Here is a 14,532-nt window from a genome sequence, read left to right on the forward strand (position 1 = left end):
ATTAAGTGCACTTACATGAACATACTGTATTCGCATTTACAGAAGTGTAAAGTGTGACACCAAGCACTTAATTTCTCCCACAAAATAGTTGAAATGAATTTAGTGAAATACAATTTACAATGGAGAGGTGGTGGAAACTTCACTGGAGAACTTGAGTTGTTTTTTGTGTGTTATTTTTGTGTGTTTTTTTTAGAGGTGATGAGAGCATTTGCCAGTGTTCTAGTGATGCCTATTTTGCCCTTCACTTATTTCCGGTGGTTAACAATGCTTTAGTACCTAATGTTTAGCATCGCAAACTGGGAGTTGGGCTGCTGTCTGACTCTGGACCTGTAGTGATCTCACAACTGTCATTTACTAGAGAGCTAGACACCTTTCATTTGGGTTGGTGATGCCCCCCACACACACATCTATTGGGATAACCACTGGCTTTGACAAAGTGGCCTGCTTCCATTTTATTTTCATCTATATTTGAGGCAATTTACTGTTTGGGTTTGGGCTACTTGCACACATATGCTGTAGCTCAAGGAAGCCTGGCGTGCAGAGTCACTTGCTCTTTAAGAATTGCATTTGTATTTTCTTCTTGGTGACCTTGAAATGCGAAGGACCTCACTTAAGGTATTATCAGGAAAGGAGTTTGGAATACCATAGCATACAATGAATTTACATTATTATTATGATATGGTGTGGTTGAAACTTTTTTTTTGTTGTGTGTTGACTGTGTATCGCCTGCTAAGCTTAGTGTGAGGGACAATGGGACAACCAGCTCATTTTGGGAGGAGAGCGTGCAGGAACACGATACTGAAGTTGTTGGAGCTAGCTTGAATTGACTCAGATGTTTCTGGTGAATAAGAGGGAAATTAAATGGACAGCCTTGCTGGCCGTGACCCCACAGGAAAACAGCTGGTATATATCTGTTTGAATTTGAGGGGTTCTGATTTCCATGCTCAATACAGAAAATTCTTGGAATATTTAAAGATTGTTTTCTTGGACTTGACAGCAGTAAGCAGGAGGAAGATGAGCTGTGTTACTCAGTGAAATCCGTCTTGTTGCCAAGGCTGTGTACTCGTTATGATCTTTTGGAGAACTAATTGCTCATTTTTATGACAGTTGCGCAGGTTTTTTTTCCACCTAGGAATACTAGCTTATGAGTTCTCTTCCTTCCAGCGGTCCTGTCACGTTCAGACGAAGGCCATCCACAGGTTTCTTCCTCTACTCTTTGTCTAATCCTTAAAAGTCACTCTCTCTTTCCATCTCTCTTTTTCCCCCCATCTCTCTTGAAAACTGCATTTTTGTGTCGTTACCTCACTGTGGTTGTAAATAATATCCGTGATGACTTCCAGATGTCCCTCCATCCCACTATGGAAGTGGAGTCTGGTGCGGTTGTAAGGGTTGGACTGACACTTACTGTAACTGGCTCAACTGCTGACTGGTCTCACTGGCTCGTCACTCTGCACTGTCCGGTATTGTGTTCTGTTCCAAGTTGAACCTGACTGCTTTTCCAGTCCTTCACTGCATTGTCTGCGCTTTCCTTATGTTCTCCCACTACTGTATGCTATCATCCCACAATCATGTTATGTTGTAGTTTGAGAGTTCCTTAACCGCAGACAAGGAGCAGACATCATCGTCATGTTTGTCCTTCCAGAGGAGTTCATTAGACCACTAATTCCTCCCTTCTGCTTTTTTTCTTTTAGCAGTATTGGTTATTGGATTGATGATGATGTGTATCAAACAATTCTCGCCAGTTCTTGACAAAGAACCCGACACAGTACACACACAAATATACAATACTTGAGTTTCCTTTCAGAATTTTTTATTTTTAAATAGAATATTCTACTACAACATAGGCCCACAAATGAGGGGAATTACTTGCAAATTAAAATTTAGATTTTTGGATAAAGAAACGTTACTTTTAAATGTTCAATAATTTTTCAAACGGATACATTTGTTCCTGTAATGATCTAAAAATGAGAACACAGTAGACATTAATACAATGCGTATCATATTGTGATCCACGTGTATCCCAACATGACTTTCAAGGCGATCTGTATCCTGATAATATTTGATATTACTTACAAATATTTTTTATGAAACAGTCATCATACGTGTATACAAATCAAATTTGTATTATGCTGGATTTTTTTTTCTTGTTCTAATGTTAGCATTGCTTCCTGTTGAATGAATGTCTAATATCGATTCTGATATCAATGTATTGATATGTGTATTGTAAAGAGACTCGCAACAATATTCACGTATCGATTTTTTAAATTATATATATAATTTTTTTTATTGAGCACACCACTAGTAGACACAAGTGGAAGTCTAGCAAACAAAAATATTGGCAATTGGCAAGGTTGAATGCTTGTTTAATCGTCATACTTGTGTTTTTTTGTTTTGTTTTTTTGTTCAATGAGTAATGGATCAAAGCTTGCATTTTATAGCAAACAAAAATATTGGCAATTGGCAAGGTTGAATGCTTGTTTAATCGTCATACTTGTGTTTTTTTGTTCAATGAGTAATGGATCAAAGCTTGCATTTTAAACATGATGTACTTACTTTTATGTTGATGATGTGGCTGAATTCTGAACTATCAAAGTGGTATTCTATATACAGTGCTATTTTACAAACTACTAGCTTTAGCTTCTGGCTCTGAGGTTCATGCCTGTGTGTGTTTTTCTTCTTCTTAAATATTGACTGAAACAGTGAGTGTGACTTGCCTTAGAGAACAGAAACATGAACATGAAACAAAAGGCTCACTCTAACATAACAATGCAGCTTTTAAGGGGGTGTTTTGCATCTAAAACATTCAGTGCTAACTCGAAGGTTAACTTCCCATTGAAGTCAGTTGAATTAATTAAATTGTTTCCAGTGTCATTTTCCATGCAAGTATTAGCCGTTGTTAACAAGTATAATATTAATACATTAAAAATACTCTTTAAACAATTGAACCTTTAATGACGTATGAGGAGGAAACAATGTGTTAACCTTTAAATGAGGGTGGAAAATAAATGTTTCATTGCTTACACACCTTTACACACAGCTCAAAGTGATTTACGGAACCAGCCCAGCACATAGAAAACAGCCAACAATTACATACAAAAGCATGTCCATACATGTGTTCATTTTGACCGCTCTACTCTGAGCTTGCCTGCTGTGCTGTAGACGAATGAAACATCAGTCACGCTGACATGCCAACTTAAGCCAAGCCTGCCAAATGTACTGAAATGCCTCATAAGTGTGCCATTTGAGCTAAATAAACACACTTGCCTGAAACTGTACAGAAAATGGCCCTTGTGATAAGGATAGATGGTCCAGATAAGTGGTCTGGATTTTTGCTTTACAGCACTACTACTTAGCTACATGGATACGTTTGGCGTCACTCACGTTTTTCCAGTTTCACTGGCTCCTGTGGCCAAACATGCCTGCGTATTTTTCACAGTGTAGATTGCAAATGTAGCCCTACATATGCACGCTTTCCCATGTAGTGCAATACATTAAACTACTTGTGACTGACATGTCATCTTTTTCCAATCTTGACTCACCAGCTGTGTAGTCATTGCAAAACCTCTTGCAAACAAAGAGCTTCAGTCATGCTCAGTGCTTGGATTGACACTTTCCCAATCATTGCCACGGGTTCATGCCACACCTTGTCGTAGCAACTGTTGCTATGTTTGGGTCTACCTGTGTATTTTGGTAGTGAGTTAAGATGGATGACAAAAATGGATAGTATTTGCTTGTTTTATGGTAAAAAGAGCACAGCGTGTTCGATTCAGTGGCGGGGAAGCAGACACATTGATTGTTGCGTAAATGTGGGTTAGTTCATCGCTTATTGAATACAGCCAGTGAGTGTGTATGACCTTACCTACACCCTTAAGACAAATTCCAATAATAAATTGCATGCCATTAAAACAGGTTGTTAGTGGACGCGTAAACCACTTTTTGTTCAAATGATGTCCCTTTTTTTCTTCTGTCAAGCATTTTTTTAACATTGGCCTGGATGGCTATGGAATTTCTTAGAAAACCAGGGAGACAACAGCTCAGCATTCATCTGGTTTTGATGTGGGGAACTAGATAGATATTATTGGGTGGATGTGCACATATTTGCATGTGTGCTTTGTTGTGGCTAGGACCTGTGGGCTCAGAGATGAAAGAAGTCTCATGTGGCTCCTGACTCAGCAGACAGCTACTAATCATGTGTGCCTCTGCCTTGCTCCATTACCTTTACTTTGTGCCTGAAAATTCATTTTAATGAAGAGTTAGATCAGAAGTGAACACTTTTATTCCTTCCACCCTGACGAGCACTACCTTGTAAGAGAAAGAAGCTGGCGTGTGAGATATGATGGCCCTGGTGGTTATGATGGTTATGGTCCTAATGGTTAAATAAAAAAATAACTTTAGGTATAAGGATGACAACGAGGAAGGTAGCAGCAGCAATGTTAAAGGTCATAGACGTAGCTGAGATTTGTCTTCATGACCTTCCGGATGATGGGAATGAGGCAGTAAACATGTATAACCCATGTGCTCAGAGCTGAATAATTGATGTTGTCTTCTAGCCTTTATTGATACGGCTGTCCCCAATGACCCATGCTAATATAGGGTGCCTCGAGGGGCCGAAATGTTGTGCTTTATTTACACTTTGCAGGGGTTTCATTAATTTGTTACTGGAATCAAATAAGTGGAGCTTTGACAGATGTATTAGTAAATAAAATGACATCAGCTGGAGAACAAGAATGTCTGCCAAAAAACAAACATTTGTATTTTGATGTGTATTGTGATAATAAATCAAGTATTTTCTTTTTTTAAATTCTAATTCACAATGGACAGCTGGCAGGACGTCCCTTTCACTTGAGTTAGCAGATTTATACTTACACTCCAGACCTTTAGGTGGTGGTAATGTTCTCTTTGGACTTTGTATTATTTTTTTTTACTTCATTCTCATTTGCACTTTGTTTGTAAAAGCAGGCTTTTTCCAGGTGGATGTGGAATGGTAGGGACAAAGTCATCCCATGAATATTGTAGTAGTCACATCAAACGCTGGCACTGATGTCAGACATTTTAGTTGTGTAATTGCTAGATGCCTTGCCTTTGTGTAAAAGCGCACACTGTTCAGTACCAATTTTAATAGTCTTGGGGGAAAAAACACGAAATAGCGAGGTACAACCCAAGATTAAGCCCATAGTTAGTGTGATACAGTTTTTTGGCCCCCGATAACGATTCCGATACCCACTTTTGCGGTATGGGCCGATACCGTACCGTAGGGCTGGGCGATATAACCCAAAAAATAAAATCTCGATTTTTACAGACATTCAGGATAATTAAGATTTTAATCTAATAAACCCAACAAACATTTATTTAAAGGTTTCATTTATTCAAAAATAATTCCTGTGCAAAATGTTCAGACAACAATAATGTATACTGATTTTAAATTAGTTTTGACATGGACTTAACATTCATAGTTTTTTCTTAAATGTCACAATTAAGTAGTTGGTAGTTATTGTAAACATGTCTTGTAAAGCACCCATCCAGTATTCAGCCACAAAAAACATTTGAATGTCAGACAAGATAAGAACAACGGCTTTTAATTATCCAAAAGACGATTTCACGATTTAGACCATTTTCAACGATTCGATTTTTTAAATGACGACATGTCAAATTAATTCGATGTATTGCCCAGCCCTACTGTACCGACTATTTTTTATTTATTTTTTCCAACATGAAAAAGCTGCCCTGCCATTAGTTCAGAGCATTCAAGGGCCAAAAGGATATCTTGGCTCGGCATGCAGTGAGCATGTCAGACATCAGTGAATGTCGTGCATGAGCAAGACACAAGATGCTGCATCCAAAGTCCTATATTAGCGTTGGAAATAATGTTATCGGCATGTTACTTGTTAGTACTTGCCGATGCCGATACCACTGTTTTAGTGCAGTATCGGGGCCTCTCCCGATACCGGTATCGGAACAACACTACACATAAGGTATGAATTTTGTACCCAAATACAAATCTGCGATAAGTGAACTGCGAAGTAGCAAGGGACCACTGTATTACCTCAGCCGCAAAGCTAAGAAGAAAGTGTGTGCTTATACGAGTCCTGAGTTACGTCGTACGCGACCTTCATCGTTTCGACTTTACGGCACCCGTGCCTTGTCCGTAGCACGTTCTTATTTGTTAATTTCCCACAGTTATCACGCAATTTGAAAGTTATTTAAAGTTGTGTTGTTGTTACCTACAGCAACGGACGTCCATCGAGCAGATCAACTTGCCATCAGGGGCGTCACATTTCCGTGTTTAAATTAGAATTAGCTCCGCTCTGCTGTCCGTCAGCAATGAATGTCTGCGTGGAATCACAAAGTATTGGTTGGCTTGTGTTTTTTAAAAGTACTGTACAACGTATTTTGATGTAAATATTGACTTTAACGGTGAAATCCGACTTAAGTCGAAATTCGGGTTACATAGCCAGCCTAGGAACGGAACTCGGCCGCAACTCGAGGACTCCCTGTATCTGAATTCACAGAACCATGTTATTTTCCATAATTCATTTTGTTTTATCACATATATTCCATCATGATTTTTACAAGTTTTTCCACACACAGCCAAATGTGAATCTAATGGGAAGCATATATACATTTTGTTCATGATGGATTTGAGTCTTTGCAGCGGCCCTGTTGAATTTGAACATGATGCGATGGTGCTGCAGAAAGCAGGCTGAGAAATCACCACTAACCACAAAACAATTACTGTAATAATATTTTTTACTATTTAGCCTTGTGATGTTTCTTTGTTTGTTGGCAAAACAGTGTTCTCACTTAAACATTTCGGTTAATTCCCATGTAGAATCCCATCAGGATCCTTTTTTTCTTTTTTTTGGTGAAATGGTCCATGAGAAAATGCTTCTCAGGTTTTATGCAGTATTTAAAAATACTGTACTAACTTTTCAGCAGTGATGCAAATTTTACATGCTCAATTTAGTCCTGAGTGTGCCTGTCTCTATGATTTTAGTTTAATAGTTAATTATTTTCACAGTCCTTTTTTTTTTTTTAAAGGCCATTGTTGTTAGTATGTTGTTGTTGTTTTTCTAATGTGGAAATGTAATGTAACTTTTTTTGTCACCTTCTACAATACTGATACGGTACAACTTTGAATCATTATGCGCTCTACATGTGTTCTTTTCACTAAAAAACTGAACGCAACTGACTTGACCCCCCCCCCCCCCCCCCTACTGTTTATAACATAATTGAACGACATGGCCAGTTACACAGGATGCAGTGTGTATGTAGTAGTGATGATGATAATAATAATAATGCATCAAATTTGTATAGCGCTTTTCTAGACACTCAAAGACGCTTTACAGTGGAATATATCCATTATTCATGCACTCACATATTCACACTGTGATGGCGGTAAGCTACTTTTAAGTAGCCACAGCTGCCTTGGGGCAGGCTGACGTAAGCGTGGCATCCAGTGTGCGCCTACGGCCCTTCCGACCACCACCAGTCATTCGCACCTTACAGACACCAGTGTGAGTAGTACTGGAGGCAATGTGTGTGAAGTGTCTTGCCCAAGGACACAACAACACATAACTTTAGGAGAGCGGGGATCGAACAGCCGACCTTCTGGTTACTGAACGACCGTCTCTACACCCTGAGCCACGGCCGCCACAAGTCATAGCAGCCGACTATGTCAGCCCCTCATGGCTCCACTAAAGAGTGAGCACTTGCTGACCTTATGTGTTAGTTTAGTTTTACCAAAGGCGTTTCCCCCCTTTCACAGTGTGAAAATGTCATTTTCCGGAACACTAGTGGTTTTTATAAAATCGTGGCTCACACCCATACAGACACACAAGTGTAGAGGGCGTGGACACATCCTTGTAGTGTTTGAGCAATAACAAACATTATCTATTGGAAGTGTGATTTTCCTGATTTGATAGGTTTATACATCCATATATGGTTGCCTGTAATTTTCTGCTACTTACCTTTTGGCTGTAGTGCTAAGTCTTTGAAAGTATGATATATTGTTCCTGTTAAACGAAATAATGTTGATTGTGTACATATTGTGGAGAACACCAACCTGCTGCCTCTTAGTCAAATTAGCTGTTTGCAAGTACATGTGACCCCTGTCATTTAAATGCTGCAATAAATCACAATGAACTGGCACAAGATTAGAACCAAGGTCTCTTTTACGTGTGCTTCTTTTAAATTATAAATGGAATCTGATTTCTGATCAATAACTCGTTTGTTGTCAATCTATGGGTTACACGTGGAGTCTTGTAGAAATCACCTGATATATATTTGAATGAACTTAACTTTACTCCTTTTCTTCTTCCTTACAGCCAAACCCTTTACATCCAAAGTGAAGCAGATGCGGCTGCACAAAGAAGACTTTGAAATCCTCAAAGTGATTGGACGAGGAGCTTTTGGAGAGGTAATGTTCCTTTTGTTTTTCTGCACTCAACGCCACCTTGCAACAGTCTACCACCACAACCTGTAATTAGGGTTTTCTCTTTTGTTGAGGAAACAGATGTCATCATGGGTTCAGTTTGAAGCTGCTCTTTTCTCATGTCAAATCCAACGTGGTTTATTTGTCTACATGTCTGCTTTGACTGGCAATATGTCAAAATGTTCCTTGCAGCACAGATTTTTGCAATATGATCCTAAAACAATACTTAAGTAAAATACAATTATGTTATACCTTAAACAAACAAGTCTGATATTGGGCTGCTTTCTTTTGCATTCCAGCAGCAGCTTGTGGTACTAGACTGCTGCTTAAGCATGACTCCACTTGTGAAAGGAAATTTCACATTTATCACTTCACAGGATTACAGTACCAGTGAAACTAGCCACTAAATACCACTTATTTCATTTTGTGCTTGTATGTGTGTGTCTAAGTAGGTTAGAAGATACTTGTCAGTGGGTTTCAGGTATTTATGTCAAAGCAGGGGAATGTTGTAAGGACCGGTATCGAGGCCTTCAGCCAGCACTCTTGCATAAAAACAATATTCAGCAAAAGGTAACTCCATACTGATTGACAATTTCTTACCAGTCACCTTGAGAACTTATTTCACCAACCAAGTCAGTCAAAGCATAGTTTCTCAAACTTTTTCAGCTCAAGACAATTAAACATTTGTTAGTACCCTAGGATCCAAATTTGCACAATTAAATTACATCACCTTATTAGCCATAATAGCAACATACACTGTAAATAACTAGTATTAAAGCAGAAAAGCAAAATGCACAAATTTACTACAACAAACAGGTAATTGTCCAATAGACTGTGGGCCTGCTTGAAAAACTAGCTTTCATCTTTTTGACTCTAGACAATTGACCGGTCACACATTTTAAGAAAGCCTGCTTTAAAAAACAAACAAAAAACACGTTTTAAAGATTGATGGTGGGCAAACTGAATGGTAAATTAGCAAATAAGGTGATTGATTGATGGATGGAGATACATTTGGACACACCTATCAGCATGTAGCTACAATACAATGCAATGCATTAATGTTTTTACTTGAGCCTGTGCAGCTAGTACTGGAATGTGAATGCATGAGTCATGTGTCTCCTGTGTGTGTATTTTTCAGCATTGTGTTCAGGGTTATATTGGGACTAGTGAAAAGGTGCTACCTTGTGGTAACATTCCAATGTCAGCGGTGCCATGGCCACTTAATGACCAATTTGATTATTCCATTACTGCACCATTTGTAGTCACCTAATAGAAACAGGTTTTTTTTTTTTCCTGTGTGACATCAAAATGATTATATTTAAGAGACTTGTAGACATGTGGGCAAGGGAAGATTCCAAACGACGACCATAAATGAGATATTGTGATGTCATAGGGTTTCGATTATTGTATGAAGAAGTTTTGAGTGGTTTCATGCGCAGAAGCGGTTAGAACGCTTGCGGTTTTATGACTTAAGAGGCCCCTTTCCCAAAACATTTTGGTCAAATTCCAATTCTTTCGGGTATGCTCCATAACATTAAATATCAAACTAATGTACTTTTGGATTGCAGTGATTAATGCAAATAGAGAGATGACGATACAGCAAGTATCCGCTCACATGAACCTTAATGAAAAATGAGCATATTATGGACCTTATGAGGGATATAGGAACAGAGAAGTTATTATAAGGCTTCAGGACTGGTGGCATCAGACTAAGATTACCAGGCTCCGCCGCTCAGATATAGAAAAATGGGACAAAACTGAAGTCTGGAAAGGTGACTCGAGAGCAGTCTGAAGTTACGATATTTTGATCCTCCACTCTTATGCTTGCTAACAGACAGCATTCCAAGTGATGGTTCGAGGACACGTGGTTGTGGAGCTGATTTGATGAACGAACCACTGGGCTCACTTGTCCCTCTACCAACTTTAATGGGCCAGTTGGTGCTGAGTGTGTTGTCATAAAAAAAGATTAGGCTTAGGCGTTCTCGACACATCACTCATCCTTCATGCCATCACAGTAACTGTCAACAGTGTAGATTTATGTGATGTAATGTTGTAAAGTACTCACTTTTTTTGCATTGTCAATACACCAGTAACTTAAAAGCTATAATGAGACACATTCCGGATAGTGTCGTAACACCCTAATGTGGTTCTACATATTATTTTGAATGTTCTAAAGAAAGAATACTTCTTGCATATGACTGGGCAATATGCACAGTTGACTGTGATTGTCTTTCACCCGGCTTCTTCTTTCTTGTCATATAGAAAAATATGAGAACGATTCTGCTTATGTTGTCTGTTTCTCTGCGGGGTTTCATCTTGATAGGTGCTTTAGAAAAAGTTGCTGGAGCGGGTCAGAAAAGACAAAGAAAGGGGAAGTCAACCTCAAAATTTTCTTAACAATAATATGTTCTATGCAGCCCCACTAGTCTAAACACGGTATTGCCAACTTAATATGACATCAGAGTTGCTCAGGGCTCAGATGACGACCAATCTGGGCTCACTTCTTTTCTGAACCTTAGCTGTGATTGGTCATCACGTGAGCGCCGAGCAACTGGGATGTCATTTTCAGTTTCCTGCAAGTGGCAAAATGGCGTCCTGCAAGATGGGTAAAAGCGGGTGGATTTTGCTGCTTAACTCATAAGCCACAACCACAATATTAATCAGAATACTGTGTTTAGACTAGTAGGGTTGCTGGGCCACATACAATATATTGTGAAGAAAATCTTTGGGTTGACCCTACCCTTTAATAAAGTCGCTAAATTGTCAACAGTGACTTTGCTTTTGTAAACTAGCTTCTTCTATGTGTTTGCAGCTGCGCTGTTTAGTTGAAGAACTACGTCAGCATCTTTACAGAGAGAGCGCTAAAAATAATTGATTACACATTTAAGGCTGACAACTAAAGAAAAAAATTTAATTGCCCAAATCTATGTGTATTTGTGTGCATTGCCTTGAGTTTTTAGCATGTCCCAGCCATAGCTTCATCAATAATTATATTTACAGGAATCTCTGAAGTTACAAAAAAAACTTTAAAAAAACGGCCAGCAATAAAATCAACAGAATTGGTCAAAGATGAAAAATATAAGGTCTCCACATCAAGTTAGAAAATCTTGAGGTTCTCTCTGGGATGCAAGAGAGCTGCCTTAGCTTGCAGGCTTTTGTTCAAGTAGCTGGAAAAAGTTGTGTGCGTCTTTGTGGGCCATGTTGTTGTTTCTTTCCAATACAAAGTCAGGCCTTTGCATGAACATCCCACCATTGTTTTTTTTCCAAAAGAGTACACAGCCAACAGACCCTGAGGAAATTTTCACTCATGTATAAAACACACATTTGCTGACTACCTGCGTATCATTCGGTTCATTAAGTAAACAAACTGCCCTAAAGTATATTTTGAGTCAATCACTACACAAAAACGATAAATGGATAATGCTGGGGGTAGAACAAGAAGCAAGTAAAGTGACGAGGAGACAAAAACACCAAGGCGTTGCCAAGAATTGTGCGCTCTCCCCCTGTCTTTCTCTCTTCTTCCTCCCTTACTCTATGGAGGGATCCAAACGCTGCAGGAATGTTATCATTGTATTGCATTAGCAACATTCCCCAGCTCATTTAATAGACTACAGACCCTGTTGCATGGGCTTCTGTTTGTTTCTGTGTGAGCGTGTGTATGTGTGTGTATGTGTCACAAATTCTTCTGTGTTTACTCTGGTTCCTTTCTGCCATACAGTTAAACTTTTTTGTTTTTTTGTTTTTTAACATTACAAACCAATATATTGCAACTAAAAAGCACCAGTAGCTTCTGAATTAGTTTGTAGTTTCTAAAAGGTATCTTACAGATGTTTGTGCATTCAATAAGAGCAGGAAGTCTTTTTCAAATGCTTGAAATGATCCACCTGGAATAGCCTTCGGTTTCTACTAAGTTATCTTTTTCCATTGTGTGCATGTCAACAGTAGTTTACAGCAACTTCCTTCCAAATATCGCATCTGTACAAATGTTCCCATTCCCAGTTGATTGGTTTGCAGTTTCATGTCTGTGGACAAGACTTTCCTTGGAATTATGAATCATATTTACGTATCCAGCTGTTTCCCTCCCACACGTCTTTGCCAGCCGTTCCCTACTATGTGACATTTACTGTCATTTCTCCCACATTGTCATATTTGTACTACTCCATTGAGTTTGTGGAGCAAAAAAAGATTAGAGATTAAGTGACTGCTTACTTTTACTTTGGGTGGCACGAACCTAATCCTATTTCAAGTCTCCTAACTCGTACTTTCTCTTTCACTGTTTGATTTATCCACTTAATGTCCCTTATACTTATGCCTCACACAAACGCAAACTGAAATAAAAAATTAAAAACCACATATTTTTGTCATTTATCCACTTAATGTCCCTTATACTTATACCTCAGACAGATGCAAACTGAAATTTGATATAACAAACCCAACCTTGATTTGATAATGGTGGATGTCTATGTGTATATTCAGTTATTATAAACTTTGTATTCATCATCACTTCTACTCCTGTGTACAGGTAGCAGTCGTGAAGGTGAGAAATACAGACAAAGTTTTCGCCATGAAGATTCTTAACAAGTGGGAGATGCTGAAGCGAGCAGAGGTAAGTGTCAAGTTGCCAACTGCCAGGGGAGCATCAGTGGGTTTTTGTTAGCATTGAGGGAACGTGGATTATTTTCTTCACTATGAGATAAGGCTCTCACGCTTAGACACTGGCACGTTTCCACAACACCTACAACCTGCATGTTTTTCTCATGAATTTCTTCCGTACATTTCTAGGTCTTCAGTCATCAAGGCTCATGCGTCACATAACAAAAACAGAAATGTTACCAATGCTAGCTAGCTTGCATGTTTGTGTGTAGTGTGCAAACAATGACACGTCGAAGTCGGACATAGTAGTCTCTTTTCAATTGTAATGTACAAAATTTCATCAATGGTTTTATTTTGTTTATGTCATTATGTTAACTCGGGCTGGTCGATTATAGCCCAAAAATAACATCTCTATTTTTTTCAGTCTTTCAGGATGATTACAATTTCAATCGATTGTAATCTAATAAACCTAACAAACGTTTATTTAAAGGTTTAATTTATTCGAAAATAACTCAAGTACAAAATGTTTAGACAACAATAATGTATACGGATTCTAAATCAGTTTTAACATAAACTTAAAATTCATAGTTTGTGCTTAATTGCCACAGTTAAGTAGTTGGTAGCTATTGTAAACATGTCTCGTAAACCACCCATCCACAATTACAGCAAATTCTCAAGGATTCGATTTTCAAAATGACGATTAATCAAATTAATTAGATGTATTGCCCAGCCCTAATGTTAACAGTTGACCAGCATCTCAGAACAAGTTGTATTTGACCTTTTGGTGCTTACTCATACTGTTCTTATTTTCTGTGACACCTTTTGTCAATTGTCAAATCTATTTTGTCTTTCTTTAGACGGCATGCTTTCGAGAAGAGCGAGACGTGTTGGTAAATGGGGACTCACAGTGGATTACCACCCTTCACTATGCCTTTCAGGATGATAACAATTTGGTAGGCTACAATAAGAACTTTTTGCTTTCATGTTTAAAGTGTCAAGTGTATAGCAGTTCACTCAGCAATCCATGTTTAGAACACAATACTATCTCATCAATATGACAGTTGACCTGCCAGCTGCTGGCCTGCACATTCATTCGCTTACCGCAAAGCAAAACATAACTAAGAATTGGAGGAAATCAGGCTACACAAGTGTCAATTAACATGAATGTAACATTAATCCAAAAGAGTGTGACTTGCAAGCCTTCAATTTTGATACTATAGCCATCATTTGCCAGTTAACCTTATCGTCTGTCCTCTCTCTTTCTCTCTGCGACCCAGAGTTCAAATGCCGGGACTGCTTGTCATTCCTTTTCCCACATTCTCACAACAAATACTTTGCCCGAGACACTCCCAGACTCTTAAGACCAGACAGTACTGCCCTTCCAGTCATATAATAGAAAAAAATAAATGCATATTTATATGTATGTACTTACTTCCTCTGAACCTCTCTCTCGTAATAGGTGAGAAGGGTGGGTATTGTCTCTGTTGAGTGGCTTTACTTGCAAAAAA

General features: G+C 38.6%; 1 protein-coding gene across 7 annotated transcripts in view; it reads left to right on the top strand.

The window, feature by feature from the left end:
• The window catches only part of cdc42bpab (CDC42 binding protein kinase alpha (DMPK-like) b), a 73,945-nt gene that overhangs the window by 21,717 nt on the left and 37,696 nt on the right, over positions 1 to 14,532 (top strand). For all 7 annotated transcript variants that reach the window (XM_086061847.1, XM_086061848.1, XM_086061850.1 and 4 more), the window contains exons 2-4: positions 8,325 to 8,416; positions 12,954 to 13,037; positions 13,882 to 13,977. In XM_086061847.1, the coding sequence (XP_085917973.1) occupies positions 8,325 to 8,416; positions 12,954 to 13,037; positions 13,882 to 13,977 (272 nt within the window). The remainder of the gene's footprint in view (positions 1 to 8,324; positions 8,417 to 12,953; positions 13,038 to 13,881; positions 13,978 to 14,532) is intronic.

The sequence above is a fragment of the Leptonotus elevatus genome, chromosome 18 (genome assembly GCF_054856555.1).
Source record: "Leptonotus elevatus isolate MCC_2025b chromosome 18, RoL_Lele_1.0, whole genome shotgun sequence".
NCBI lineage: Eukaryota > Metazoa > Chordata > Actinopteri > Syngnathiformes > Syngnathidae > Leptonotus > Leptonotus elevatus.